At 55.1% G+C, this 27,361-nt stretch overlaps 11 protein-coding genes across 11 annotated transcripts; 3 read left to right on the forward strand and 8 right to left on the reverse strand.

The window, feature by feature from the left end:
• Positions 1–4: 4 nt before the first annotated feature.
• On the forward strand, positions 5–1,599 carry GMORB2_2217 (solute carrier family 10 (sodium/bile acid cotransporter), member 7; the record flags this gene model as incomplete). Its single annotated transcript, XM_035464197.1, has 5 exons — positions 5–50; positions 198–383; positions 473–911; positions 1,009–1,396; positions 1,534–1,599. 5 exons carry the CDS (start codon positions 5–7, stop codon positions 1,597–1,599), a joined length of 1,125 nt encoding a protein of 374 aa, XP_035319907.1.
• Positions 1,600–2,190: 591 nt separating this feature from the next.
• On the reverse strand, positions 2,191–3,138 carry GMORB2_2218 (Phosphorylase superfamily; the record flags this gene model as incomplete). The annotated part of the gene is made up of 1 exon (XM_035464198.1): positions 2,191–3,138. The coding sequence occupies one exon, from the start codon at positions 3,136–3,138 to the stop codon at positions 2,191–2,193; it is 948 nt and encodes a 315-aa protein (XP_035319908.1).
• Positions 3,139–4,143: 1,005 nt separating this feature from the next.
• On the reverse strand, positions 4,144–5,632 carry GMORB2_2219 (beta-glucosidase; the record flags this gene model as incomplete). Its single annotated transcript, XM_035464199.1, has 2 exons — positions 4,144–5,527; positions 5,586–5,632. 2 exons carry the CDS (start codon positions 5,630–5,632, stop codon positions 4,144–4,146), a joined length of 1,431 nt encoding a protein of 476 aa, XP_035319909.1.
• A 575-nt stretch (positions 5,633–6,207) lies between these two features.
• On the reverse strand, positions 6,208–7,062 carry GMORB2_2220 (uncharacterized protein; the record flags this gene model as incomplete). The annotated part of the gene is made up of 2 exons (XM_035464200.1): positions 6,208–6,815; positions 6,942–7,062. The coding sequence occupies 2 exons, from the start codon at positions 7,060–7,062 to the stop codon at positions 6,208–6,210; spliced, it is 729 nt and encodes a 242-aa protein (XP_035319910.1).
• Positions 7,063–7,467: 405 nt separating this feature from the next.
• GMORB2_2221 (Acyl-CoA synthetase (AMP-forming)/AMP-acid ligase II) lies at positions 7,468–9,393 on the reverse strand (the record flags this gene model as incomplete). The annotated part of the gene is made up of 4 exons (XM_035464201.1): positions 7,468–8,120; positions 8,183–8,225; positions 8,306–8,552; positions 8,606–9,393. The coding sequence occupies 4 exons, from the start codon at positions 9,391–9,393 to the stop codon at positions 7,468–7,470; spliced, it is 1,731 nt and encodes a 576-aa protein (XP_035319911.1).
• Positions 9,394–10,768: 1,375 nt separating this feature from the next.
• GMORB2_2222 (Vacuolar sorting protein 9 (VPS9) domain) lies at positions 10,769–13,109 on the forward strand (the record flags this gene model as incomplete). The annotated part of the gene is made up of 3 exons (XM_035464202.1): positions 10,769–11,079; positions 11,136–12,849; positions 12,921–13,109. The coding sequence occupies 3 exons, from the start codon at positions 10,769–10,771 to the stop codon at positions 13,107–13,109; spliced, it is 2,214 nt and encodes a 737-aa protein (XP_035319912.1).
• Positions 13,110–13,612: 503 nt separating this feature from the next.
• On the reverse strand, positions 13,613–16,609 carry GMORB2_2223 (Trk-type K+ transport system, membrane component; the record flags this gene model as incomplete). Its single annotated transcript, XM_035464203.1, has 2 exons — positions 13,613–16,458; positions 16,522–16,609. 2 exons carry the CDS (start codon positions 16,607–16,609, stop codon positions 13,613–13,615), a joined length of 2,934 nt encoding a protein of 977 aa, XP_035319913.1.
• Positions 16,610–19,445: 2,836 nt separating this feature from the next.
• Positions 19,446–21,950, reverse strand: GMORB2_2224 (DNA excision repair protein ERCC-3; the record flags this gene model as incomplete). Its single annotated transcript, XM_035464204.1, has 1 exon — positions 19,446–21,950. One exon carries the CDS (start codon positions 21,948–21,950, stop codon positions 19,446–19,448), a length of 2,505 nt encoding a protein of 834 aa, XP_035319914.1.
• Positions 21,951–22,542: 592 nt separating this feature from the next.
• On the forward strand, positions 22,543–23,090 carry GMORB2_2225 (Zinc Finger Protein; the record flags this gene model as incomplete). Its single annotated transcript, XM_035464205.1, has 3 exons — positions 22,543–22,547; positions 22,615–22,658; positions 22,771–23,090. The coding sequence occupies 3 exons, from the start codon at positions 22,543–22,545 to the stop codon at positions 23,088–23,090; spliced, it is 369 nt and encodes a 122-aa protein (XP_035319915.1).
• Positions 23,091–23,500: 410 nt separating this feature from the next.
• GMORB2_2226 (20S proteasome subunit alpha 4) lies at positions 23,501–24,596 on the reverse strand (the record flags this gene model as incomplete). Its single annotated transcript, XM_035464206.1, has 5 exons — positions 23,501–23,813; positions 23,892–24,279; positions 24,370–24,422; positions 24,491–24,497; positions 24,566–24,596. 5 exons carry the CDS (start codon positions 24,594–24,596, stop codon positions 23,501–23,503), a joined length of 792 nt encoding a protein of 263 aa, XP_035319916.1.
• A 721-nt stretch (positions 24,597–25,317) lies between these two features.
• GMORB2_2227 (Fungal Zn(2)-Cys(6) binuclear cluster domain) lies at positions 25,318–27,104 on the reverse strand (the record flags this gene model as incomplete). The annotated part of the gene is made up of 3 exons (XM_035464207.1): positions 25,318–26,121; positions 26,183–26,299; positions 26,364–27,104. 3 exons carry the CDS (start codon positions 27,102–27,104, stop codon positions 25,318–25,320), a joined length of 1,662 nt encoding a protein of 553 aa, XP_035319917.1.
• Positions 27,105–27,361: the final 257 nt, after the last annotated feature.

Genomic DNA, 27,361 nt, shown 5'->3' on the forward strand with positions numbered 1-27,361 from the left:
GGCCATGTTCATCGCGGGACAGTGGCTCACCCTGGCGTTCGGTCTGGCCTGTCTGTTAAGCTATCTATTTCCCTGAGAGACATCTTTACCTGTCGCTCAGACTACAAGTGATATCGTCTCACACCCCCCCCCCCCAAAAAAAAAAAAGAGAAAAGAAAAGAAAAGGACAGAGACGTGGTGGGCTGACTGCAATTCAGCTGTCGCGGCACATGGCGGTGCCATCCGCTCGGAGTACTCCATCGTCTACGGCGCCGTGGCTTTCATATTCTTCGTCAGCGGACTGTCCCTGTCGCCAGAGAAGCTCCGTCGTAACATGACGAATTGGCGGCTGCACTTTGTCGTTCAGGGGACGAGTTTTGCCGTCATACCGGCCTGTATGCTCGGTATGTGGCTTCCATGTCTCTCCGAAAACCGCATCTCAGCCCCTCTTTATTGTATGCACGGGGGGGAGGGCAGGCTGACAAGATGGAAGCAATCCTACACATCTGCCTCGCCGCCGGATCCTTGGACAGCGGAACACCTTCCGCCCCCGTGATAATGGGCATGCTGACGACGTCCTGCCTGCCCACAACCATCGCCTCCAACGTGGTCATGACGCGCTCGGCCGGCGGCGACGACGCCGCCGCCGTCGTCTCTGTCGTCCTGGGGAACTTGGCTGGCGCGTTTCTATCCCCCGTGCTCATCTACGGCCTCGTGCCGCGCGTCCAGGCCCTCGACCAGTGGAAGCCGGCCAAACCGTCCACCCTGGGGGCCATGTACGTGAGCGTGGCAAAGCAGCTGGGACTCAGCGTCGTGCTGCCGCTCGTCGTGGGGCAGGTTGTCCGTGGCCTGTGGGAGGACAAGACAGTCTGGGTTCTGGGAAAGTTCAGGCTCAATAAGCTGTCGGGTGTGTGCCTAGCCTTACTAGTGTGGTGAGTTCCCATGCGCCCTTCCTCTTCTTCCGTCAAATGCCCATACGAATCTTCATGGGGGTTGCTGACCGAGCATGCAATATACCCAATATACCAGGTCAACCTTTTCCGGTGCGTTTCAGACAGGTGCGCTGTATAAGCTGTCTACTCCCTCTGTCGTGTTCAACATCTTCCTCAACATAGCGCTGTATCTCGTCTTCACGCTTCTGTGCATCCTGGCTGCCCGTCCGCCGCGCCGTGTCGTCGACCTGGTCAACCCGCTTCTGGGCGAATCCCAGACGGCCCGTCGCTTTCTGCCAAACATCGTCCAACGTGCCCTGTGCATACGTCGTCTATCCAGGCCGCAGGCCGTGGCCGTGTGTTTCTGCGGCGCGGCAAAGACGACTAGTCTGGGTATCCCGCTCGTGTCGGCCATGTGGCACGACGCGGATAACCTCACTAGGGCGTTTATCCAAATACCAGTTCTTCTATACACCATCGAGCAGGTAAATCGCTGCACAGACAGCCTGGAGACATCATCTCGAGAGTCTCCGCTGACGGCGATGACAGGTCTTTGTTGCGCAGATTCTAGTGCACTTCTTCAAACGGTACTTGAAGCGTGATGCAAAAGACGAATTAGCAGACAATGGTGGAGGGTGACGTCCCTTCTGCTGCGGCTTCTGCTGCTGCTCCTGACATTGACAACTGACAAGGTATTTCTGGTGAGACGAGCGAGACTAAGACATAAGACATAGGATAATAAGAGGATGTAGCGGAACCACACGAGAAGGGGTAGCCGGGTCCGTTTTCTGTATAGATTCAATTCCTGCGAACAAGACCACGCTGCCTAACATTTATACTTGTGCGAACTCCCTCATTCGTTGTGGAGCCCGGAGCCCAACATTCCATCCCTTGGGGGGGGGGGGAACAAAAACAGGTAGCCAAATATCATTTCCTAGTGGGATTTCACTAGTAGGCCCTGACAGTCATAAGCAACGCTCCTAAAGCACCTCAGGGGGCAAGCTCTTACGACTATTATATCGAATAAAGGAAGGGAGGTATAGGTTACGTGGCGTGCATTCATTAATAAATCCAATCTGATATCGGTGCCTCTTCGCGCAGAACCGCCCCAAAAACTATTTGCTGTCAATCTTATATATGCTATCCTCATAGGCATCCGAAGCCATTCATATCTATTACCTAGTAGTATACAGATGTTAATATGAAGGAGCATAAGTAGTGGGAAAAGCTCAAGGTAGAAGTACTGACTGTCATCGGAAGTTCCGGTGATATACTTCCATTAAACCCTTTGGGTAGGAGGGAGTAAAGCCAGAAGATCCTTTGCATAGGCCGCCGCAGTCATGGCAGCGTACCCCTGCCAAGCATTGTTCTTGTGCGTATCGGAGTAGTTGCAGATACCGCGGATCACGATGCACGGGAGATGATTTACCAAACCAGCTGACTCCGTCTCGAAGCATAGAACTCCATGCTTAGCAGCTAGCCGATCTCGGACGTATGAATTCATCATCATCTGGTTCGCGCTGGCGATGGTCCCATAGTGAATAGCTGGGGTGAGGTCGCCAGCACCTCTTTTTTCCCGAGCCACCAGATGAGCCATATCGCTACCGCATGTGACGGCGCAGTCCTCAGACCCTCGTGGGTGTAAAAAGCTGCTCTTGTATAACTTATCGGTTGCCGACGAGGGTCGTCTGTACTTGTTCTGCACCTTGATCCTGTTAAGTGCCCTCTCCACATTGCCCTGCAGTTTATGACCCTGTTTTTGGTGTTTTCCTCGAAGCTCGTTGACGGTTGACTGCCATATCATGGGCACCGTGTCCAGACTTCTCGTGATTCTAAAGGCCTCGTTCTGAATAGTTTTTCCGTAATCATACTGGATGATACCAGGGCTGTTGTCTTTCGGAGTACTGACAACGACATCGCCAAGTCGTATGTCATTCTTCTGGCTGGGTGCGCCGCCACCAATGCCCACCATCAATCCTATACGTACATTCGGAAAGCTGCGTAGCAAGTCCCGGGCAACGGCCGACGTTGTATCTGTACCACATTCTCCTTTTGGAAGAACAGCAATCACAACGTTGTGGATTCCTATCTTGCCCAGGGTGTAGCAGTTGTTGTCGTTCGGGATGCAGACTGTCCCGTGCTCTTCATCGAGGAATGCTCGCGCCGCAACGAGTTCGGTCGGAAGGGCTGAGAACCAGCCAACGGTATACTCCCGAGTGTCAGGCATGGTCAATGGGTTGTCTTTTCGTTTTTGCTTGGGAGGCAGGGTAGGAGAATGAACGAGGACAATTGAAGCCAGAGCGATCGATGCAAAAGTAAGAAGAGCAAGAGTAAGAAGAGCGAGGCGCTGTGAAGATGGGCTCGAACAAGAGACGGAGAAACTACCGCGAAACGGTCAAATATTTATACCTCTAACTTGCCTCTGCCAGCATCATGACAAGCTATTATTAGCTACGACGTAGCAGTCAAAGGTCGCGATCTATCCAGTCATCTGGGCGGCAATGCAACGGGTCGCAACTGCGATACATATATCTGCAGTAGCCGCCAGCCGTTGATGAAACTGACTGTTAGCCAGCGTCGGCGGCCATTGCAACAAGCCCCGCAGCTCCATATGCGAGCGCATTGGGTGCGTTCCGTCTGTGATAAGAGTGGAGGAGAAGCATGTCGATGCAGGCGATGAAAACTGCCCCCCCCCCCCCCCCCCCCCGCAAGAAAAGAAGAAGCCTACAAAAACGCTGCAAGTATAACTGATATTATATGCCGGTGGTGTAGCGTGGTGTGGTGTCACACAGCATCGTCTCTACTGTTGTAATACAGCATGAGAATGAGCCGGGATCTCTCTGCTTCCAGCGGATGCCATACACGCCGTGTGACGGCTACTGATTAACGGCCAACAACGGCTGTAGATTTCAGACCACTCTCCACTTAATTAGCCTGTACCGTCAGCTGTCAGGGCCCTGATTAAACGCCAGGAGATCGTCGGATCCACTGCGGCACTGGTGGGATCTTATTGGCTACCCTACGCCCCGCAAACGCCAACATGATCACACATAAACGAGCCGGGAATATTGCATGAAAGCTGGTGCCAGGAAGCTGCACTGGAAATAGCAGTACGAAGTATTACATGTAGAGTCTTTCAGGGCCCGTTGGTGGGATCATACTGGAAGAAGGACGAAGGGAGCAGATAATCCTACGAGGAGCCATCTTTTCCGATGAACCATGGAGAAAACAATCACCTTCGAATCAGACTATCAAATAGCGGCTTCAGACTCTTGGCACTCTTCTTCGGATACCGTCTTTGCTCATCGTCATAGTCGACGTAGCACACGCCAAACCGCGTCTCGTAGCCCTCCGCCCACTCGAAATTGTCGAGGAGGGACCAGGCAAAATACCCACACACATCGACCCCGTCAAGTACTCGGGCACTCGCCAGCGCCCTGACATAGTCCTGGAAGTACTGATGACGCAAGTCGTCTTCGAGGAGCTTTTCGAGGGGCAAGTCGCTCTCGCCTCTGATACTGGTGCCTGACTCGGTGACGTATATCTTCGGGAAGCTGTACCGACGGCTGATCCACCCCATCAGGTCGCGGAATCCGGGGGCGCAGGGCCGCAGCCAGGGGCACTGGGTCTCGGGCCCGATGTCCTCGCCTCGCTTGTTGGTCTTGGAGGTGTCCAGGTTTCCGGAGAAGTCTTCGGGAGGGGCAGTCCCGGTACGGTGTCGGACAAAGTCAGCCGTGTAGTGATTCATGCCGTAAAAGTCGTTGGACCCTTTCACCAGCGCGCGCTCCTCGTCGGTAAACGCCGGCAGACGGTCGCCCAGCTGTGCACGCATCGATGCCGGGTACTCGCCCAGGTAGATGGGATCGGCGAACCAGCCGATGGTAAACTCGATCTTGCGCTGGGCAGCCTCGACGTCGAGAGGTTGCCGTGGGTCCCAGGGGTACGTAGCGTCTCCGTTCAGCACGATACCAATCTCTCCGCCGTTGGTGGCCTTGTAGTCGTCGCGGTATGCCTTGACGGCGCGCCCGTGCGCGACGAGCAGGTTGTGCCCCACGATCCAGGGCTCAGTGGCGCTGTCTCCCTCGGAGCTCCTCTGGCGGTCCGACGTGCGTCCGGGCGCGAACACTCCCACGCTGTATCCCAGGACAGCCGAGCACCACGGCTCATTGAAGGTGATCCAGTTCCTGCACTGGGGGAACGACCGGAAGCACAGCCGTGCAAAGTTCTCAAAGTCGAGCGGGAACTCGGTTCGGTTCAGCAGCCCTCCGTACCGCCGGTCCAGCTCCTCGGGAACGTCCCAGTGGGATAGGGTGATGAATGGCGTTATGCCCGCCGCGAGAAGGTCGGTGCAGAACTTTGCGTAGTGGTCGATTCCCGCTTGGTTGACGGGGTCGCAGCGCCCGCCCTTTGGGATGATACGCGTCCATGACAGCGAGAACCGGTACGCCTTAGCTCCCAGGGACTTGAGCAGCGCAATGTCGTCGGCCGTTCGGTTGTACGAGTCGCACGCTACCTCGCCGGATTCTCCGCCCGCAATCTTGCCGGGCTTTTTGCAGAATGTGTCCCATACGCTTGGGCCGCGACCGTCCTTTTCGACGGCACCCTCGATCTGGTACCTGGTATCTGTCAGTTGATACCTGCATACCGTGCATGGCGGGAGGAGGTTCGGCTCACGCGGCTGTAGCAAAGCCCCAGATAAAGTTACTGGGGAGGGTGGCCATTTCCAATGTTGAGAGAGTGTTTTCGACAAGCAATCTGGAACTGAACGAGGGGGAACTACACCAGACAGCGATCCTCTTCTTCCGTCTCCAATCCGGGTGAAGTAGAGTGGGACTGAGGCAGATGCTGCTCTATATCTCTGGGAAACTAGGGCTAGAACTGGAGCTTCCTAGATAGCAGTATACGTCAATAGCAAGTAGCCTGGCATGTAATATTGATGTTGAGATGGTTGAGTTATGGTGGGGTTATGTAGCATTTGGGTAACAGCTTACCCCACCAAAATGAGGGGTTCAAGCCTGGTGATCAACGACGGACACTTATAGTCGGCCGGAGTATCAATACTGCCAAGGACATGTTTATCCACGAATCTGGACGTCTTTCCTCACTGTACTAATTCTTTGTTTACCTCGTGAATACAAGCTCAATATTGCATGCTGATAATGATGGTGCACACTAGCTCATATCGTCATGTCCCTGCCAATTCCAGTCTAGACGCCGAAAACGAGACGCCCATCCCTCCTCCCTCTTTTGAATGACTGGTAGTAGTAAGCAGTACTACCAATCGGACCCCCAGTCCCTAGACACGGTATGCATTTTCACCGACGTCAGACCCAAGGCGCTTCCTTTTGCCCGGTGTCGTTGTCGTGTTGCCCATCTCGTCATCATCGTCCTCGCCCCCATACTCAACCACCTCCCACTCCACACGGACATTTCCGTTGCTGGACCTCTGGATACCTCTACTCTGCCGCATCCTACCCAGCCGCGTTCCCTCAACCAGTCCGTCGAACCAGGGGACACCATACGACTCGCGCAGCGCGGTACCCCTGCTTGGCCTTCTTCCGACCTTTGGGGGCGTACTGGCCGTCGCCGCTGCCGCCGAGCCGTCGCTTGCACTATCGTTGTGGCTGCCGTCCGACTCACTGGCATCGGGTATGAGACCCATGTCCTCGAGGTCGCGCAGGTCGTCGCGCAGCAGGCTGCCTAGGGTGAGGTTGATGTAGTCTGCCTCGCTGGGCGGATTTTCGGACCAGTAGCTCAGTGGAGTGCCGCAATAGCCGCAAAACTGGCGTTTGGCGTAGCTCTGGCTCGGATGCGTGTACACGCGGCGGATGAGTGTGTGCGTCTCGTCGGGGTAGAAGGCGGACGTTGTGCTGTGAAACCATGCCAGCGGCACGCGGATGTAGGCTGCGAGAGGAGTCGCGAGGGGGATCTCTGGAAAAACAACTGGTAGTCAGTATAGAGCTCTTTGTGAGACGTCTTTGGGTACAGATTGGGGGGGGGGGGGCAAGTTGTTTGTGGGGAAAAACGTACGGTGTTCTGGTTCTGTGTTGAACAGGATTTCTGCCTGGTGTAGACTGTCGCCTGGAACGGCAATGATGTAACGGTTACGGCCGCATTGGCAACCTCCACGCAGAGGTCGGAGCTCGCTCATGGTGATGATTGTCGGCTCAGTCCAAGAAGGAGGATGCTGCAGAGGAATGCGAGAGGTGATAAGCTGGAAATGGAAGAATAGAATCGAACCAGGTGAAAATGGGAAAATGAAAATGAAAACGGCGAGACGGAAAACAATGTCGGACGAGCTACAAAAGGATGACGCAGTTGTTCTGTGCTGAACATGCCACCACCCGCCCCACCTTTTGCCTCTCGTCTTGAAGGTGGGGGACTCTTCTAGAAACATGCTTTCTCATCGCCGCCCACCAATTCTTCCTTTCTCTGCAGTCCCCTATTTATTCACAATGTTTATTATCTTGTCTTGGAACATCCTGCATTGGTCCCTTTGATAGTGAATGTTTCGTTGTTCCTTTTGGAGCACGCTATGCACTGTATGGAGCGCAATCTACACTGTGCCATCTCGCCCGCGCAGCTTCTTCTTCTCAATTTTGCCCGTACTCGTCTTGGGCAGCTCCTCGAGTATCTCAACATCGCGGGGTACCATGAAACGACTGATACGGCTGTCATTCCTCGCCCACTGAATGATATCCTCCCCCTTGACCGTTCGACCTTCCCTGACCGTGACGTACGCCTTGGGTCGCTCCCCCCAGTGCTCGTCGGGGACCGAGACGACACCGACCTCTACCAAGTCATCGTGCTCGGCGAGCATGGACTCGAGAGCTACCGAGGAGATGTTCTCACCACCAGAGATGATGATGTCTTTTGCGCGGTCGAAGATCTGTGCACTGCCATCCGGGTGCCATACGGCCAGGTCACCCGAGTGCAGGCTGCCGCCGGCAAAGAGTCTGCGTGTGGCCTCCTCGTCCTTGTAATAACCCTTTGCGCAGATGTTTCCCGTAAAGATGATCTCCCCTACCTCGACCCCATCCTTAGCCACGTCAACCAGCTCGCCATTTGGCATATCGGGCTTCACGACGCGGATGGACATGCTGGTGATGAAACCGTGACCTTGTCGGGCCATCTTGGCATACTTTTCCTGAGGGGAGAGGTCGTCCCAGTCAGGCATATGGTAGGACTTGGTTGTGGGCCCATATGTTTCTGGTATGACCGTGTTAGACTCCAGATATTTCTGGGAGGTGGCACAGCCACGTGAGACATACCGGTCAATCCGTAGACGTGTACGGGGATGAGGTTGAGGCTTGCCTATCGGGGGAGGTCAGTAACTAGATAGCATAGCAGGTCTGGTAAGGGGGTTGAGGGTAGAAGAAAGGGTAACTGCCTACCATCCTTTCAAAGAGATGGCCAGATGGCGGACTGGCCGCTACCGTGACCTTGACCGGTTCCGGTAGCCGCTCGGCTTCTTTGGCAGCCACAAGAAGAGTGTTGACAGTCGGGGCGGCATTGAAGTGTGTGATTCTTTCTTGCTTGAGGAGCTTCCAAATGAGCGGGTAGTCAATCTTTCGTAAACACACGTTGAGGCCACGGACAGCAACGACAGCCCATGGGAAAGTCCAGCCGATTGCGTGAAACCTATCAGATCAAGACGTGTCAGAAATTTCAGCAGCTAGAGTGCCAGAAGAGACAGACGAAATGGGAATGCTTGCATAGGCAGTGTCCATAGATATCTACAATGGCCGGAACTAAGGTTAGACTCGACAACGTTCCCCAGAGCAGCAAGATAGGCACCGCGGTGAGTGTACACGACGCCCTTGGGACGCGAGGTGGTTCCAGATGTAAATGGAATGGCCAACATGTCGTCCTCGTTCTCTGAGCGTGAGTGCAGACCGGTCCAGCCCTTTCCACCATGTGAAGCATCGTACGCGATACCGTCGAGGATGGCCTTGTCGTAGGGCCCTTCATCGGCATCGGTGTCCTTGTCGACTAGAAGTGGCACATTGGGGTGTTCCTTGGCAAAAAGTTCGAGCAAGTGGGCATACTCATGGTCGACAATGACGTAGTCTACCTCTGCAAAATCAAAGACGTAGTTGATATCGTTGGCCACGAGGCGGTAGTTCGCGGGGACTATCACACCACCCGCAGCTACGACTCCGTAGATGGCCTCGAGGAAGGCGGGTGTGTTGGGCGCCAGAACGCCCACGCGTTTGTAGCCGTGGGATTTTAGGTAGTAGGCCAGGCCGCGGACACGGTCAGCAAGCTGCTGGTATGAGCGGCGAAGCGGCACGCCGTTGGCTGTGATATGGAAGACGGCATCTGCATTGGGCTCAATGGAGGCTGCACGCTCGAGGAAGAATGTAGGCGATAGGTGGTGGATGTGAGGAGGAGGAGGAGGAGGAGGAGTTGATGTAGCGGATCCCGCACCAGGCAAGAGGTGGCCCAAGACCGAACGGATACGAGACGGCGCTCCAGACATGATGTTTCTTGTTTCCAAAATTTCCCCCACCTATCTGCAAGATCGATGTGCAACTATGGGTGGCAGGGGTATTCTGCTTTCTTAAATACTGTGATAATCCCGGGACAACCGCACGGTTTCAATTGGGGGCATGTGGCGATCCGGGGGAGGAAGGGGGAGCGGATCCGAGGCCTATACTACCCCGCAAAATTGATCAGGGTTCTGGGGTTCCAGAGTCCCAGTCCTCGGTTCTTACGAGAAACGAGTAGCCGAGTGGGCAGATGTAAGCTCTTAAGCCTCCTTAAGCTGCATTCAAATTTCCCCGAGGTTGTTGGGGACATTCTTGGCCAATCGTCGTTGGCCGCGATGCCGAATGAAGCCGTACCCAAGACGGGCGGATCTCCCGGCCGTGTCTTGAGGCTCAGGAAGCTCCATCGAACATGATGACGTGTATGCTACGGCAATCAGGACATAGTCAACATCTCCTACTCACTGTAACATCCGTCGAATTTGCATGCTCATACCATACATCCTACTTGGATTAGACGTGTAATCGTCTCCCGTGGGGGGGTACGTCGGCTTTTACAAAATGGACATGGGGGACTGGTATTTCCTCTTTGGGCGACATCCGGCTTGCAGTAGCAGCGTCATTCTGCAGAATACGGAGTACAGGAGTTTCAGTGGGTCTATACCACTGAAGTGCATAAACATCCTCTATCTATCCACTGCAAGCTCCGCCGTCTCCCCCAAGACGGCGGCCCGTCAGTGGAGTTGCTGCGCTGCGCAGGTGTACGACTACATTACTCCGTACTCATACGCAGGTGGCCCGACCGATTGAGTGCATTGCTCCTGCCGCATCCTGCGTAATGCTGCCTCTATTAGAAACGGAAGTCACCTCCCGCTACAAGTGGGCAGCACCTGCCCTTTGACACATTACGCAACCGCCCCGACTCTTCTCCTGAATCACGTAAATAATGCAAAGAAAGGCAATGTTTATCGACATCTCAACACATTCCCGCCTCCCCATATTCCTCTGCAGTTTTTTGATACAATATCTAGAGCATACTAGCATACTTAGCATACATAATCCCGTCGTTATTCGCTTGCTAGGCTTTGTTACCTGCTATAATAGTGGACGTCTGTGTCCCTTACCATCCCGTGACGCCATTCCACCCGCTGTATTAATACCCACCACTACTCTCTAAACTCTGCCTTTCTACGCGCAAGTCTCACTAACCTACTCGGTCACGGGCTCGCATTGCATCCCGCTGCAGCGACCTGCTCATCCGCTCGTATTCCATATTACTTTGATCCAGCCGTCGAACCCGCACTGAGGTACGCACATGCTGCACATGCATCCTCTGTCTCTATCCTTCCTTCGGCCACCACGCTCACCATGAATGTCCATAGCTCTACTCATCACCGCCCCATGGCCCCTCTTAGCCCCGTTGCTCGCCCGGGCGCCCCTCGTCTCGCCTCCTACTCCCACCAGTCCAACGATAGCGACGACAAGGACTCCCTGGGCGTCCCGAAGCGAGCCCAGACCTTTCAGAATGACTCCCCGGCCAACGCTCAGCAGAACGAGAACCCTGTCCTTTCTGCCTTTGAGGTCGAGGAAGAGAGTGACCCCGAAGATGCTGTAGAGGCGACGCGTGCCTCAATTGAACTTGATGTTCTACCCATAGAGCTTATCTCTCTGACAGACAGGTAGGCCTGGCTGTTGACTGCTGTTTTCGTAGCTTCGGCGTGCTAACTTTGTGTAGCTTTATCGACTCCCTGAGTGCCAAGGTTCATCGTACGCCCCCTAGCATCGACAGGCTATCACAGCTCTTCCAAGACTTCTACGCCCAGGCATCCGGCAATATAGATACCCACATCCAGTTGCTCGCAACAAGACGCGGTCGTGACGGCTCCCCGGCTGCCTCCTCCTCTTCGATATCCTCAGCCGCCAGCCGCCTACGGAACAAGGCCTCCTCCCTCAGCATAGCCAAAGACAAGCCAAAGACCGAGACGGAGCAGCAGATGATTACCGCAGAGGAGCTGGCCGGTCGGAAGCAGATGCGCAAGGCCCTCGAGGTGAAGCGCCGCATGCTAGAGGAAGCTGTGGAGCGGAGGCTTTGCGAGGGCATCTACGATCGCATATACCGGCACACGAGCACACAGGACGAGGCTCTCGACGACAAGCTTCGTTCAAAGACCGCTGCTCTGGCCCTGGTTGGAATTGGGCCTGCCGACCTCGGCGTCGACCTTGGCGACCTACCCGACAAGACTCCCGAGGCCACCGCCAAGAAAACGGAGGATATCCGCAAGAGCTTGGCAAAGGCCAGGGCAGATCTGGCGCGGATGCACCAGTCAAGATACCCCCTCGGCAAGATCAACCATCTGAAAGCGGCCCATAGGAGTATCGTCGACACAATTGCCTCTTTTCACCCCTCGGCCTCGGCCGATGAAATTATGCCCATGCTTATCTTCACGCTCATAACACTGCCGCCTGAAGATCTCCACGTTATCAGCGACATCAGATTCATCCAGTCTTTCCGCTGGGAGCCCAAGCTAACGGGTGAAGCTGCATACTGCATCACAAACCTGGAGGCCACTATCAGCTTCCTCCAGACCGTTGATCTGGCCACGCTCCGCTCGGATGAGCAGCCAGAAGGCCCTCCAAAGGCCCCATCTCAGACCGGGACACCAAGGGCTGAGACGTTCCCGCCGGCGTACTCTCAGGGAGACACTGCAGCTGCGTCCGCCGAGACTACCAAGGACAGTCTGGCCCCGACCAAGACAAACACGGAACGCAAGTACTCGAATCCCCTCAGAAATCGCCGCCTCAGCGACCTCGTAAACACTCCTGCCCAGGCATTTGGCGCTGCTAGCGACGCAGTCTTTGCCACCGCAGACCAGGGTCTTAAGACTGTGTCGACCAGTCTGGGCGAAAGCTACAAGTTCCTGCTCGGCAAGCTACGCGAGAACCAAGACAATACACCGGAGTCTATTACGGTGCCCCGCACGCTCGCCGACGCCCGCAAGCTCGTTAGCACACCATCAACAGAGGAGGAGAAAGAGCTCGACGTTCCTGTAGTAGCCGAGGAGACCAAGGGGTCAGCTGCCCGTGAGGACCGCGTACTGAATCTGATTGGGGGGCGGCGTGATCGTAGTGCCGATAGCACTGCCGGTGGTCGCAGTGCCAGCTCTTCCCGACCCGGCCTGACGCCTCAGCAGCAACCCGCCGCACGGGGGACGCCTTCGCCTCAGCCTTCAGGCAGCGGGCAAAACACAGCAATGCTCGATCAGATGCGCAATCACCTGAGCACGTCGTTTAACCCGGTAGCCCGTCTATCCAACCAATTTGGCATGATGCGTTCTTTTGGCCGTAACGCATCACAATCTCAGACACCAGCAGCGACGGCAACGTCAACGGCAGCGGCATCTAACGATACTAACATTGACAAGGCGGCTGACGGCGGTGATCTAGCGACTGTACGTATCTTTCTTTCCCTTCTCCTTTACTCGATACACATGAAAAGCTGACACGTCCCTCCCTCCGACAGGCATTCCCCGACATTGCTGCCGCCCTGCCGCCCAAGACGACACCGACACCAAAGATTGCCCCTCCCAACAAGCGCTTCATGGAGATGCAGAACCCCAGTGACCTCAAGATAGGAGAGGTGCTGGAGCTCCTGAGGGATTACCGCCGGTTGGCTGGGGCGTTGAACAAGATGGATGCGTTTAGCAAGTAAACCTGGGGCTAGTCGCAGGACATCTCTTTCATTGCGTTGCTTCCTCTTCTTTGTTTACCTTTTCCAGTCATTACTTGTTTCTTCATTATTGTTTTTTTGTTTAATAGACGGCTCAGCATGTAGGATACCTCAAAGTTTCAAAATCGGTAGAAATGGTTTATCAACCATAAAAATAATGTTATACATCTCGAAATAATAATTTGATAGAATAATAAGAGGCATGCGTATATTTCACTTGTCAATCCCGCTGAAAACCCGACGCCTTTCCTAAATCTAATTGTAACAGAAAAATCATACAAAGCTCTTGCCCATGCTGAAAATGGCTTTTTTTTGCCACTCTACAATTCTATTGCATAATGTATGTACAGGGCCCCAAGAAGAATAGAAAAACAGAAAAGGAAAGAAAAAAGACATACAATGCTCGCTAATAAGGGTTGAAAATCCGACCAGTGTAAAAGGGCCCGGGGTAAAAGGAAATATAAAAGTAGAAGAAGGAAGAGGGACTACACGGGTGTGGTGTTAGCCCTGTGTGGAGTATGGTGAGTTCTTTCACCGGATGGCAAGGGTGCTAATCCATCAGCAGACTCGCCACGGGCCTCGTCCTCCCCTCCGGTATCGTGTCCATCATGGACGGTTGTCTGGAGGGAGTGCGCCCTGTGCGACCCGACCGACGACACGGGGAACAGGGCGTCCGAGCCGCCAGACTTGTTGCGCGTGTGCGGAGGTCGGATGGCACTGGGGTGCACGGCCGGTCCTGGGTGCAGGAATCCGGTGAGGAGGCGCCTCTCGCGGTCCATGCTGTAGCTGCGGCTGCGGGCGCGACGGCCGGTGCCCCGTTGGATGCTGCTGTCGCGGCGCTGCCGTATACCGGGGGCAACAGACGTGGAGGCGCCGGTGTTGGTGCGGGCGAACGAGGGAGGGGGTTGCTCTGTCTCGCGGGCGAAGTGGGCCTCGCTGGGGAGGATGACGGCACGGTCTAGGCCGTAGGGGAGACCACGGTGGCGGCCACGGATCATGAGAGCGATGATGATGAGCTTGCCGACCGTGTTGAACTGGGAGCACAGAGAGGCGTTGACGCCCGTGGCGCCCATGCTCATACCCACGGTGCCGTAGGCGCTGACCACCTCGAAGAGCACGTCGAACATGGCGAAATCCTTGGCCTTGAGCTTGGAACCCTCGGATATGGCGAGCAGGAAGAAGCCCAGGAAGACGTACCATAGGTCGAACGACAGCTGACGGCGCAAATGGTGGCTGACGTACGAGACGGTGTTGGAGGCGTTGCTGTCGTCATCCTCCTCCTCCTCCTCCTCGTCTTCCTTCTTGGGGTAGATGCCCAACGAATTCTCCTCATACACGTTGGTCCGGCGGATCGAGATGGCAACGGGGAAGACGGAGATGTACATCATAATCATGTACAGCACCGGCATGGCCGGGTGCAGATCGGCAAAGGGGAGGGACGAGAAACCTGCGGTGCGGGTGGCGGCAGCGTGGAAAAGTCCATTGACCACACGGGCCCCACCCGACAGGTGTTCGACGACTTCCGAGTTGAGATCGAGGATCAGGAAGAAGACGACGTCGATGACGTTGAGGAGGATCAGGATCCAAAACAGCGACCAGTTGGGTCCCGATGGGAAGAGGAGCGTGAAGCAGCGACGCGGGTGGTCCAGCAGGAACTTGAGCTCCTCCCAGAGCCCAGAGCCTCGAGGAGCAAGCGTGGACATGACCCAGATGATGAAGCGCAGCATGATGGGGAACGCAGCGTTGCCGATTATGATGAAGTAGCACATGATCATGAGGATGTACTGCGAGCTGTTGAAGGAAATCATGCTGTCGGGCGTCAGGGTGAAGCCAACGTCATTGAAGGAGACGTTGGCGGTCCAGAAGGCCCACCACGTCCGCGACACGCCAGCCTCGTCGACGACATGGCCGTACTTCTCCTTGTGCAGGATGTACGGGAGAAGAAAGGTGACGGCCATGATCTGAAAGCCCCAGAAGTAGGCCAGCAAGATGAAGGCCAGGGTGCGCAGAGACCGGTACTCGATGCCTCCAAGCTCGTCTCGCTGCTCAAGGGTCAGGCCGATGAAGTTGGAGTTACGCGCCATGGTAGGCGTGTAACTCAGGTACGGCATGTCCTTAGTATGATCGGTCCTGTCGCGGGTAATGGCCGTCTTGATGGATCCGAAGGTGATGGCCCGTGATAGGCGCCGGGGCCGCAGCGGTCTGTTATTACGTTCCCGGCCCCCACTGGTGTCCTCGTCGTGGCCATTGTCCTCCCCGTCTTCTTCCTCGTCGTCGTCCTTCCTAGTCCTGCGGCCTCTTCTGAACCTGAGGGCCTCGGACGGGTCGGTCGAGCCGTTTGTCTCGCTAGATTCCGGCGTGAGATCCTTGGGGGCTGTCGGCTCCTCAAAGGTGATGGTCTGGTTACGGACGATGTGTCTGGAGTCAATCGTGCCTTGGTCAAAGCGCGAGTCGCGGGTCCGGGACTGTCCAAGCGCATGGCCGTCGTCAGCTTCACCGTCTGCCCGTCTGAGTGTGCGCGGTCCAAGCCCTCGTTCTGCATCTCGCGGTCCCGGGATGCGGAGAACCTCATCTTGGTTGCGCTGACTTTCCAAAATGGCAATGTGCTCGGTGTGGGAGCGCGGACGGATGTGCAGCGGGTTGTCCTGGACACCGTCACTCCTCTTTGCTGAATCGGCAAAAGTGATGGCCGAGGGATGGTGGCCGCCTGGAGCGTGGCCATCTCCATCATCGGCATGTGCATCACGGCCGTCCAGGGTGCCCTCTGTGGGCAAGTCGCGATGGGCAGTTGGTGGCACCCGGTCAAGACCAACATGGTCGTCATCGTCGTCTTCAATAGCGCACTCGTCGGCTGTACTGTTATAGTTGCTGCCCAAAATGCTTTGGACATGGCGCCGCCCGCCGGGCCAATTCTGCAAGACCGTGCCGTCGTTGGCGATGCGCGGAGCCTGGCGGCCGACAATGGTGATGTGCCGACCATTGACCCCGCTGGTGCCCGTCTCGACATCTTCTCGGGCCTTTGACCTGGACATGGCCATTGTGGCGCGGCGACTGCGGGCTTCGCGGGTAATGCCTTGGAAACGCTTCTCGAACCAGTACAGCCTGAGAGCAACGACCATGCCGTGCATTGCGATGGGGTTGGTCAACATGGGAAATATGTACAAGACAACCTGCTGAAAGGTGGTGAGTTTGTTGACGTCGATGGGGTTCAGGCCAGCCTGGGTGTTGATGCCGCTGGCGAATAGCAGGGCATCGATGTAGGAGATATGCCCCTGCCCTGCGCCGTAGAGGATGATGGAGGCGATGATGGTACAGCTAATGATCCAGCAATCTGTACATCCGGATTAGCCACAGTTGTCCGTGGAAACACAGCATCGGCTGGAGGAGGACAAACAGTGTGCAGTTATGAAGTTGAAGTGTGCCTTTTTTGACGTCAGAGAAGCATAGGCAGCCTTGCTTTTGCCCTTGATAGAGTCGAGCATGTTGCCGAACATGCTTCTGAGAAGGGTGGATAGAAGTAGTATAAAAGAAGAAAGTGCGGGTGGGAAGAGTAGAGAGATTGATGAAAGGCCAGAATCGGGGGAGTTGCTGGCTGGTAGGAGGAGAAGCACGCAAGGGTATCAAGCGTAGACGAGGAATGGCCAGAGAACCTGTCAGGCGGGACTCGATTATGCTATAGCAAGAGATCGAGTGTGAGTTTCAAGGCGGCAGTTGAATCAGAAGATGTCAGTCGTGGACCTGAGGAAAGGACGCGACAGTAGAACAGCGTTGCAGATTCATGATGGGTTTGCGGGACAGCGTCGGTATTGGGAGTATAGATGTGGGAGCGCGAAGATATTGGAAGCCGTCACGATGATCAGGCAGCCATTGAAGGGTTAACCAGATGCGTAGTTGGGAGGTGCGATATGGGGCAGCGGGAATACGCAGATATAGAATTCGCGTTACTCGTCGGGAAGAGGGAGGGGTTACTCGTATAATATATTACCGATTCCGTAGCAAGGAGACGAAAGCAAAGTGGTATTGCTAGCAGGAAAAGGGGCAGACAAAAAAAAAGGAAGAAGAAAAAGGAAGAAGGGAGATCGAGGCAAGGCGCGCGCACGGGGCGGGAACCGGGCCGGCACAGAAGACGAAAGACAGGGTGCCTGACCAGGGGGTGGCTGACGGAAGTGGGTGGTCAGTTCAGCACTGGGAACCCCTGAGACTTTGTTGGTCGAGAATCGGTATAGGAGAAAAATAAGGAGAAACAGTAAGGGGAAACGGTAAGAGTGAGGGCGTGGGTGGTCGTTTATCGTCGAGGACTTCGAGATGCTATGGTGGGTGGTGTTGTCCCGGGCGGCCTCCGGCGTATTTCGGTAGTGTGTTGATGCCGAGAGGAGGACCAGAGAGGCGGGGCTCTTTCTTCCTGCAGCTAACGAGACGTCGTCTTTTGTTCCTCTCTCTCCTCTCTCTTCCGCAGGCTCCGTATGTATACGTTCGTATACGAGCAGCAGAAGGTTCGCAATCTCCCAATGGGAAGCCAGAACCTGACGTGGGAAGGCCCTGAGCAGCTGAGTTGATGATGGAGTGTGTACATGGATAGCAGATTGAATAGGAAGAAGCCAAAGAAGGAGAAGAAAAAATTCGAAAATTGAAATCGAGAAAGTTGGGGGAGGACTGAGCCGAATTTACAGATTAGCGGCGATATTATTATTTTTATTATTTTTTACTCCTCAAGGCTGCTAGTAATAGTAGTAGTAATGGTAATACAGTACCATATATGTATTAGTACGAGTAGTTTCCTGAATTGATTACGTAGTTCTTTCCTTCTTCTCCTTCTTGGCTCCTTCCCACTTATTATCCTCTTTCTCGATTTGGATCTTGGTTGAAATGGAAAGAACCACAGTCCATTGCGCCTGCCTTGTGAATTGCTTCTATCTGTGCTGCTGCTCTTATGCCTGCGTAGTAGACAGTAGAACGCATGAGAACGAAACAGAAAAGGGGCATGGAGAAACATTACAAAAGCCTCACATCATGCTCTCTAGAGATGCTACAAGACTTCGTACCGTGCCTCGCATACAAGTACCGCCTCTCTGCCAAGCGTCTTTATTTTCCGTCTGCCTCTATTCGCCCATCGCTCATCCTCCCCCCCATAACAGCCTCACGAGTCACAAAGTACCGTCCCACCTTCACCCTGTCCGATGTCACGGCATCAGTGGATCCCATCCGACCGCGTCTCAGAAGGATGGATGGACGCTTCTTATCTACAGACTACAGGTAATAATGACGATGCTGATAATACTGACTCCTGAGTGCTCACACGGGTATTGATATGTAATGATACTATTACTATTCCAACTCTTCCAACCACAGATAGAGACCTTCAGTTCAGCTTCAGGTCTCACGATACGAGTCTCACTACAAACTCTCCCATATCACCTCCCCCCTTTACCGTACTCGCACAAACCGATGGCATTGAACTATTACCCAGTAATAGTATGCAGAATGCATGATCAAGCCATACGAGTACGATAGGAGACAGGGTCTACAAATCTTTTCCCCCTTTCCTCCTTTTCTAAGTTCGTGCACTGCACTCTCTTCATCGGCTGTGGATGGTATATCCAAGTGGGAATACTCCGTATCCTTACAGTCACATGTACAATATTGTCAGTCAGCAGATATCATGTCTCCATAGTCGACGTGGCACGTCTTCTTTCCCTGGAAACCCTGTCCTCTGTACTTCGTACTCGTACACTTTTCATGATACTCTCTGTGCTTCTGCTTATGCAATGACTGCCTGCATAGTACAGCGCACAAGGAGGACAGGGACACACCCGAGGGAGGAAGGAAGAAATAAATTAAATAGTAATAGATTAATAAAAAAAAGATTTATACAAAAAGAGCAAGAAGAGGAAGAAGAAGAGGAGGACTGCATTGCCAAGGATAACAGCCACGTGTATCAAGCATTGGACTACATCTTCGATCTGTCATTATTGAAGGACGAAGGGGGGAGGAGCAAATCATCCAATCCAATTTTATTCCCATGCCGCCGATAGAGAGAAGAAAATGATGAGGCAAGAAAGAAAAAAAACAAACGCCCATCCCAGCCACCCACCCTTTCTCTGTGGTGTGTTTTCCCACCCCAAAGTACTCCGGTTAAACAGGACGAGGTAAAAAGAAAACCATTTTTTTTGGGGAAAAAATATAAAATATAAAAAAAAATACTGCACAACACCTGCAATGCGAAAAAGAGCCGGGTCCTTCCAGGCTGGAGGGAGGATGAGACAATCTAGGAGAGGCGAGAGAGAAAAGCCCGTTTCGCCGACCGACACCGTTCCGTACCTATTGGGCAGCTCTGCGGGCGTTTTCCCGCCCAATCTTCTTAAAGAATGAATGGCTCTCCTTCTTGGCAGCCTTGCCCTTCTTGAGCGTCTGGTTCATCCTCTTGTTCTGCTCGATGTACGCCATGTCCTGGCCACCGCTCAGCTCGCCGAGCGTCCCTGCCGTGCGGCGGGCGCCCTTGCCCTTCTTCTGCTTGCGTCCCATGCTTCCCGAGTGGAAGAGGTCGTCGGTGATGTCCTCGTCCTCGATCGAGTCGTTCTCCACCAGCACCTTAGCCAGCAGCTCACGCCGCTCCATGGCCGACGCGAACGCCAGCCCGGGCGTCTTCTCGATGTTGGCCAGCTGCGTAATTACCTTGAAGGCGTAGCCTTGGTCCACGAGGAAGGCCTGACGCTTCGACGAAAAGTACATCTCCTGCGTGTCCTTGGATACGAGCGAGTAGAAGAAGGCATTGAAGCCTTCGTCGTTGCGTCTCTTGGCACGCAGGATGCGTCCCAGCCGTTGAGCTTCCTGCCGACGAGATCCGTAATGCGACGAGATCTGGATCAGGCACGTGGCTTCCGGGAGATCCAGAGACGTGTCGCCAATCTTGGACAGGAACAGGGTGTTGACGTTGGGGTTGTGCTGGAAGTTCTCCAGCACCTCCAGGCGTTCCGTCTGGCTCGTACTCCCGTAGATGAAAGCCTTCTCCAGCTTGAGCGCGTACGCCTTGAGAGCGTATACGTTGTCTGAGAAGACGATGATCTTGTCCCCGCGCTTCTCGTGATAGTTGATCAAGTACTGGCACGCCTGGAATTTGCGCGGGTTCATGATGTACAGCAGATTCTTCTTGCGCGTCGGCGCCCGCAGGTACTCTTCGTAGAACTCGGTCGGCATCGGACACCACACCTCTGCGCACTGAACTCGTGCAATGTGCCCCTGCTTGGACAGCTCCATCCAATTGGCCTCGAAGAGCTTGGGTCCGATAAGGAAGTTGAGATCCGAGATCTTGTCGTCCTCTCGCAGAAGTGTCGCCGTCAGACCCAGCTTCGAGTGCGTCTTGATCGACGACGTCACCTTGCGGAAGATGTTGGCCGGTACCACGTGCACCTCGTCGAGCAGCATCAGACCCCACTCACGCCCCGTCAGGAACTTCATCATCTTCTCGGCGTCGTAGGAGCGTGCCCTGGACTGTGTAACCATTGAGTACGTCGTCACGACAATACCTGTGCTTCCGGTGAAGATGTTTCCCTTGGACTCCGACGTAAAGGCCACAATGTCATCCGGGTTGATGTTGGACCACTTGAGGAATTCGTTTCTCCACTGGACGACCGACATGGAGCTGGTGCACAGGACGATGACGCCCTTCTTGATGGTGCACGCCGCCGTGATCCCCACCAGCGTCTTTCCGGCGCCGCAGGGCAGGACGATCAGTCCACTCTTTGCTCGTCCATTGCCAAACATCTTGCTGAGGCTCTTCTCCTGGTACGGGCGGATCTGCGTGCCAGGCTTGAGGTCGATCTCCAGGTTGGCGTTGACCTCATCTCTGCGGAAGTCGTACTCCTCGAGCACCGGGTACCCGAGGTTCAGGCATTCCTTCTGCACCGTCTCGACATCCTTGTCGGCAATCTCGAAGGAGTGCGTCACCTCCTGATCGTCATCGTCCTCCTCGTTGAGGGCGGAGAACACGTTGCCCTCGTTTGCGGGCTGGCCGTCCTGTCCCTGACCCTTACCCTGCTGCTCCCCTTGCTGGAGTCCGCTGGCCTGCTTAACACCGGCGGCATTTCCGGTTCCCGGGATGACGAGCCCGCCGATCTTAGGTGCGGCTGACGTTGTGATTTCCTCCGTGCCCTGGACGCGCAGAGGTCCGATCTTGGGGTTCTTGAGCAGCATCTGGAGCATCTCGGGGTCCGGGCTCTCGACATAGTACTTTGTGTTCTTGAGCACCAGCTTCACCTTCCCATAGCTCTTTGTGCACCCCGTGATGAAGGCTCTGATCTCTTCTGGCAGCGGTGTCTTGAGGAATCGATCGAGCGTGTTGATGATATCGTTCGGCGAGAGGCCGACCGACACGGCCGCGTACAGGCTGTGCGTCGTCAGGGCGTACTCGTGCATGAAGGTCGGGCGGGACAGCGGTTCGGCGATGGTGATCAGGAAGTCCTGGGCCTGCTCGGCCAGCGGGTTGAAGCTCTCGAGGATGATCCTCCCCTTCTGCGGGTCGATCCACAGCGGTCGGTTGTGGTGGTCCTTCTTCAGGTCGAGGTACGAGAAGTCGTTGGCGCCAAAGATGTGAGGGAGCGGCTCCCGCACGTGGTGTTTCTTTTGGTAACGCTCCAGGGAGAACTGGTCGATATTCTTGTCAATGTCGCGCTCGAGCACCTCGTCCACAGGGCCGTCATCCTCCTCGGGGGGATCGCCGCCCTCAACGCTGCGAGGCGTGACAGCTCCCGGCGTCGACACGCGCGAGGACCTCCCAGCCTTAGCATCACCCTTGATGGCCTCCTCTGCTTTTCTCTTCGGCGGCATACTGGTGGTATTCGATTACCGCCCGTGCGCCTTCGTCGTAAGTTCCGTCGTGAAGGCGGCGAGCAAAGTTGTGGGGGATGAACATGAATCAAAGGGAATTTATTAGATTACGTCGTACTTCCAAATGCTCTCTGACTAATGCTGGGGCTTTGTCCGAAAAGCAGGCGACAGCCCCCAACGGCTTTGTTTCACATGGCTAAATCACACCCAAGGGTCAAGAGCAAGAGAGGGATGATGGAGAAATATTTTCGAGGTATTCTCAAAGTATTGCAACACAAATCTGCATATAGATACGTATCATGCAGTTGTTTGAAGCAAGTTCCTATCTGCGAGTATTACAGCTTGACAGGAGGAGGTCTTGACATGCTGCACTGACTCTTATAGGCGTACCCGTTATTTTCTGTCGGTTTCCACACCCCCGCGACGGCACCCCGCCAAACCCGGTTCGCCCTTTTCGCCGTACCATCATAATTGCCAACGCTCTTCAAACCCGATCACCAACTCTAGGCCAACTTTATACACAAAGCCTACAAATCTGCTGAATACCACACAAGCCACCAGTCCCATCTGCTGCTCTCAGTCGCAACGCACCATGTGGTAAGCAGTAGCCAGCCAATATTACCATCCAACCCGGCGCGGATCAGCAAAGCTCACACCGATACAGCAAGCACGTTCTCAACGCCCAAGTGGCCATCCGATCACCTTGCTGTACGTCTACTTCTACTCCTCCCCCGCCCCCCATCACATTTCCCAGTCCAGCCAGTCCTCTCCTGGCACGCAAAATTACATGAGAACTAACACAAGAAAAACCAACACCCAGGCCGCAAGTGGTTCGACTGCGCCGAATGCCACGCCGAGCAGGAATCCCACCCCCTCCAACAGACCTTTGACCTAGTCTTCGCCTGCAAGAAGTGCAAAAAATGCTTCCGCAAGGACGCCCGCGAGTTCGAGGATAGCGACGAGTACTGCCCCCACTGCGACAATCACTTCATCATCGAGGCCAAGACGCCCAAGCCCCTCTTGTCGATCGAGGGGGAGGACGCCCGCAAGGACAACAGAATGCTCAAGGACGAGAGGGTCAGGGATAAGGCGATGAAGACCATCTTTGATCCTACGGAGGGGGCCGACACGCTTGGTTGAAAAAGAGGAGAGAGAGGGAAGAGGTGGAGAAGAAGAAGAATAGGGACAACCGATCGAGATGACGAGCAGGCAGAGATATTGTCGTTGTATAATCCTCCCAAAGAGCAAAGGGCAGTGAGCAATCAGCGGCAGTTGCATTTTGAGCATACGGCGTTTGGGGGGGAAAGAGGCATGTGGGAAGCGACGGGGTTCATGGAGTGCAATAGGCTGTCACCTGGTGAGTGTTGCTCTTCATACCGTAGTGCAATATTATACGGGGTATGCGCGTGCGTATGGACCAGACGAAGACGGCATGACGAGTATTATCATTTTTTTTTGTAATGTCAGTTTCGTGAGACATGATGCCTAGCTAGATAGCGTCTTATCAAGAATTCAACTCGTTATTTCTATGTGGATTGCAGTTCTGTTCCTTAGTCGGTCGACTCTTCCTGTCCCCTCGAGGCCGTGGCCGCAGGGCGACCGCCCTTCTTCTTGGCGGCCTCCTCCTGCTTCTCCTGCTCAATCTCCTTGACATAATCCTCAATCTCATCGATCGGCAACATCTCGATCTCGGCATCGGGCGTCATCAAGGCAATCTCAATGTTCTTGGCACCCGTCTGCACCACCTCGAGCAACGATTTGATGGCCAGGCGGATGGTGGACTCGCGGTCCATGCCTTCCTTGTAGTTGCGCTCGAGGAACTCGCGGACCGTCTTGCTGGAACGGCCGATGGCGTTTGCTTTCCTGTTGTTGTCTCAGCCCATTCGCTCTCGCCTCGTCTAGCTGGAGGGGGGAGTGGGAAATTTTGTTTTGAGCACGTACCAAGCAGAGTAGATACCAGAGGGCTCAGTCTGATATAGGCGGGGCACCTTGCTGTTCTTGTCGAAGCCGACGACGAGTGTGCTGATACCAAAGGGACGGACACCACCAGCCTGGGTGTAGCGCTGCTGCACACCGGCAACGTACTTGGTGATGTAGTCGATGGTGACGGGGTCCTCAACCGACAGACGGTGAGACTGGGCCTCTAGGCGTGCCTTGTCGATGAGGATTCGTGCATCGGCGTTGAGGCCGGCAAAGGCCAGAGCGACGTGGTTATCGACAAGCTGGATCTTGGAGGGCGTAATGCGCGTGTCCTGGAGCTTCATGGCCGACCTCTTCTCGCATCCAAGGACGACTGAGTCTTCACCCTTGACACCGACGGCGCAGGTACCTGTTCAACGTTGGGGGGTGGGGTTGGTCAGCCAAACTGGAAGTTCCGGGCATGGGTGGTAGAGGGGTACTGGCGATGACTCCAACACACCTCTCTTCACAGCCTCGCCTGCGTACTCGACCTGGAAGACGTGGCCATCGGGGCTGTTCGAGAATGTTAGGATCTGCCATAGGCCGTGGTCTCGAATCGGGGTCGGCTGCATCGAACGAACCTGAAGACTAGATGTTGCTATTGTCAGCCGAAACGTCCAGTTGAAGCGGCACACAGAAGGGGGGGGTTAACTTACCCGACAGAGCTCTGTCGTATCCGGAAGCCATGATTGTTGCTGGATATGTGCGCAGACGTCTGAATAGAAGTCGATTCGAGAGGTTGACAGCGGTTGAGAATCTAGTTCGGAGAGGTGGAGGGTACCAGATAGAATAGCTAGTCGTGGAAAGGTGACGCGGTGGTGGGCGGTCGACCGATGTACCAGCGGCCAGTGGAGCTTCGTCAGTATTGCAGCCTGCACTGACGATGCTGTGTGAGCAGGCGAAAGCTTGCCCGCCGCCCCAGAGAGCGGGTGGGGTGGCGGGGCCGGATAAATGTGGCGGCGAATCCGATCTCTGTCGCCTACCATCTGCTTGAGTCCACCAGACTTGATGATACTCCTTCCCGCTCTGCGCCTCATGTACCAGCTGAGGATTCGGCAGATCTTTATGCCTAATCGGGACATGATATTTGAAGGTTTCTCTCCATTCTTCTATCTCACGATTCTATAATCATCACAACAAATTACTGCATATTCCTCCCGAGCAGACCAGCTGCCCAAAACGAATGCCTCGTCTCTCGTTCAAACAAGATTCACTCAATCCTTCGCTAACCTTGACCAACCCATGCGCATCTATTAGTACATTCTATTGTGAATTTTTTTTTGTTCTCCGCACCCCGGATTACCAGTCGGGGTGTAGCAGAAGAAGAAGAGAAACGAGGAGGGGAAGAGAAGAGTAGTAGGGTATGCCGGTATTCTTATCGAATGTGTTTTATCGAACGTGAATCGGCTCAGAACCTGGCCAGCTCGAACCAGCTGCTTCCCTGCAGTACGGTGGCGACATAACGGCCCTTTTCGACGAGGCGGGTTCTGAAACCCTCGAGCCAGAGGATCTCGAGAAGTCCATCCTGCGATTCGGCGTTGATGTCGCGGTAGAAGTTGAGTGCGACAGACATGGGGCCGACAAGGAGGTCGGGCTGAACGGTGGCCTCGAGAGCGGCGTCCAGGCCGCGGCACAGGTGACCGGCCAGCTCGGGGACCCTCTGGAAGACGGACCAGTCGGTCGTCTGGAGACTCGGAGGCAGCTCGGCCCACATCTGCGGGTAGGTGTCCATGATGGGATGGAAGACAACGGCGTAGAGGCCCTGGACGCAGCGGTGGAAGATGATGCGCGACATCCAGTAGTAAAGGAAGGCCGTGGCAGTCACGCCGTCCTTGAAGGCATAGGCTGGGGAGAAGGGTATGCCGGCGGCCTGGGACGACGGGTCGTCGTCCATCATGTTGAGCCAGTAGTTTGGCGGCTGGTCCATGTCGCCGCTACCCTGGTTGGCCAGTTCCAGCCACTGGGAAAACTGGCCCTCGAGCATCAAGCAGGTCTGTAGAAGACCCTGGGCCTGGTGCCATCGCGGCAGAGTGGCTGGGAGCGTGGAGATCTGGTCCAGCTTCTCCAGAAGCCAAGGGATCTGGGCGGTGATGTCGAGGAGTCGGTCGAGCAGGCTCTTTGGGTGCTTGGACCACGGCGTCGTCTTCCAGGCCGAGTCGGACAAGAAGGTGGCTCTGCGATTCATCAAGGCTGAGCCGACCTGTTTGTTCACCTGGGTGTGAGAAAATGATGCGCCAGTCCAGTGCTGCTCGATGAGGAATGTGTGGACTTACAGCCATTGGACGGTAGACCCTCGCAAAGAAGTGATGATCGGGAAAGGAGGTGAAGCCTTGGGGACCGAGCCGCTGCATGTCGCCAACATCGGCATCGTGCGTCGTCCCCAGCGCGGGCTGTTGCAGCCGTCAGTCAGGCGTGTGCCGGATCAGCTGGATCACGTGGACGAAGTCCTCTTACCTCGAACAAGAAGGCGCACATGTTTCCAGCGGCCGACGGGCTGGAAGCATACGAATCGGCAATGTGGACCAGGCAGCGAGCACTCGTGCTGAAGAAGCTAGCTCCCGTGATGGGCGTCTCGCGAGGGCTGTAGGCGGGAAGGTCGATGCGGAAGTCGTCGTGGCCGTTGACGTCGAGCTGGGGGCTAAGAGCGACTCCGGCCAGCGGCACCTGGAGGGCGACCATCAGGACGGGGACCTCGCCATGGCTGGTTGACATGGTGGTGTAGTCTTCCCAGGCGGGCTTGAAGGGCTGTACGGGGGCGAGCTGCTGGTGGGTGAAGCGAGCGGCGCTCATGTCAGACGGCTCGGAAGGCTCGGGGGAGAGCTCGGGAGTGCTGGAAGATCCGGGCTTGAGGTGCAGCCTCGTCTTGGAGGATGAGGACGAGGCAGTGGGAGACCTCCTCGGGTGGGAGGCGACACGGCCCTTGGACTCGGGGGTGCCGGTGATGAAGACGCGCTCCCTCTCGTAACCCTCGCACTCTCTGCCGCTGGTGATGCATTTCTGGCAGTAGGGACGCTCGTTGGTGCACTGGGAGGAGGTTTTAGATGTTAGCTGACCATTAGACAAGTCGAAAGTCCTCCGTTTTGAAGTGGGGAGGGGGGGGGGGGGGGGGGGGGGGGATGGAGAGAGTAGGCGTACCTTGACACGTCGACGTCGGCAAGTCTCGCAACCCTTGTATTTTCCTGGGACGCCAACCATGATTGTCTTGGCCGGATAACAACCCACAAAGGAAACAGTAGCAGTGACGGTAATAGCACAGAGGTACAAGAATAGAAGAAGGAGAAGGAGAAGAAGGAGGAGAACAAGGAGAAGAAGAAGGAGAAGGAGAAGAAGGAGAAGAAGGAGAAGAAGGAGAAGAAGAAGTGAATGATTTGAAGGGAGGTTTGCGTTGAAGATGATCGGGATGGAAGGAGCGACAGGATTATATATATATACATACATATAAATATATATAC

This window comes from Geosmithia morbida (genome assembly GCF_012550715.1).
Source record: "Geosmithia morbida isolate 1262 chromosome Unknown scaffold_12, whole genome shotgun sequence".
Lineage (NCBI taxonomy): Eukaryota > Fungi > Ascomycota > Sordariomycetes > Hypocreales > Bionectriaceae > Geosmithia > Geosmithia morbida.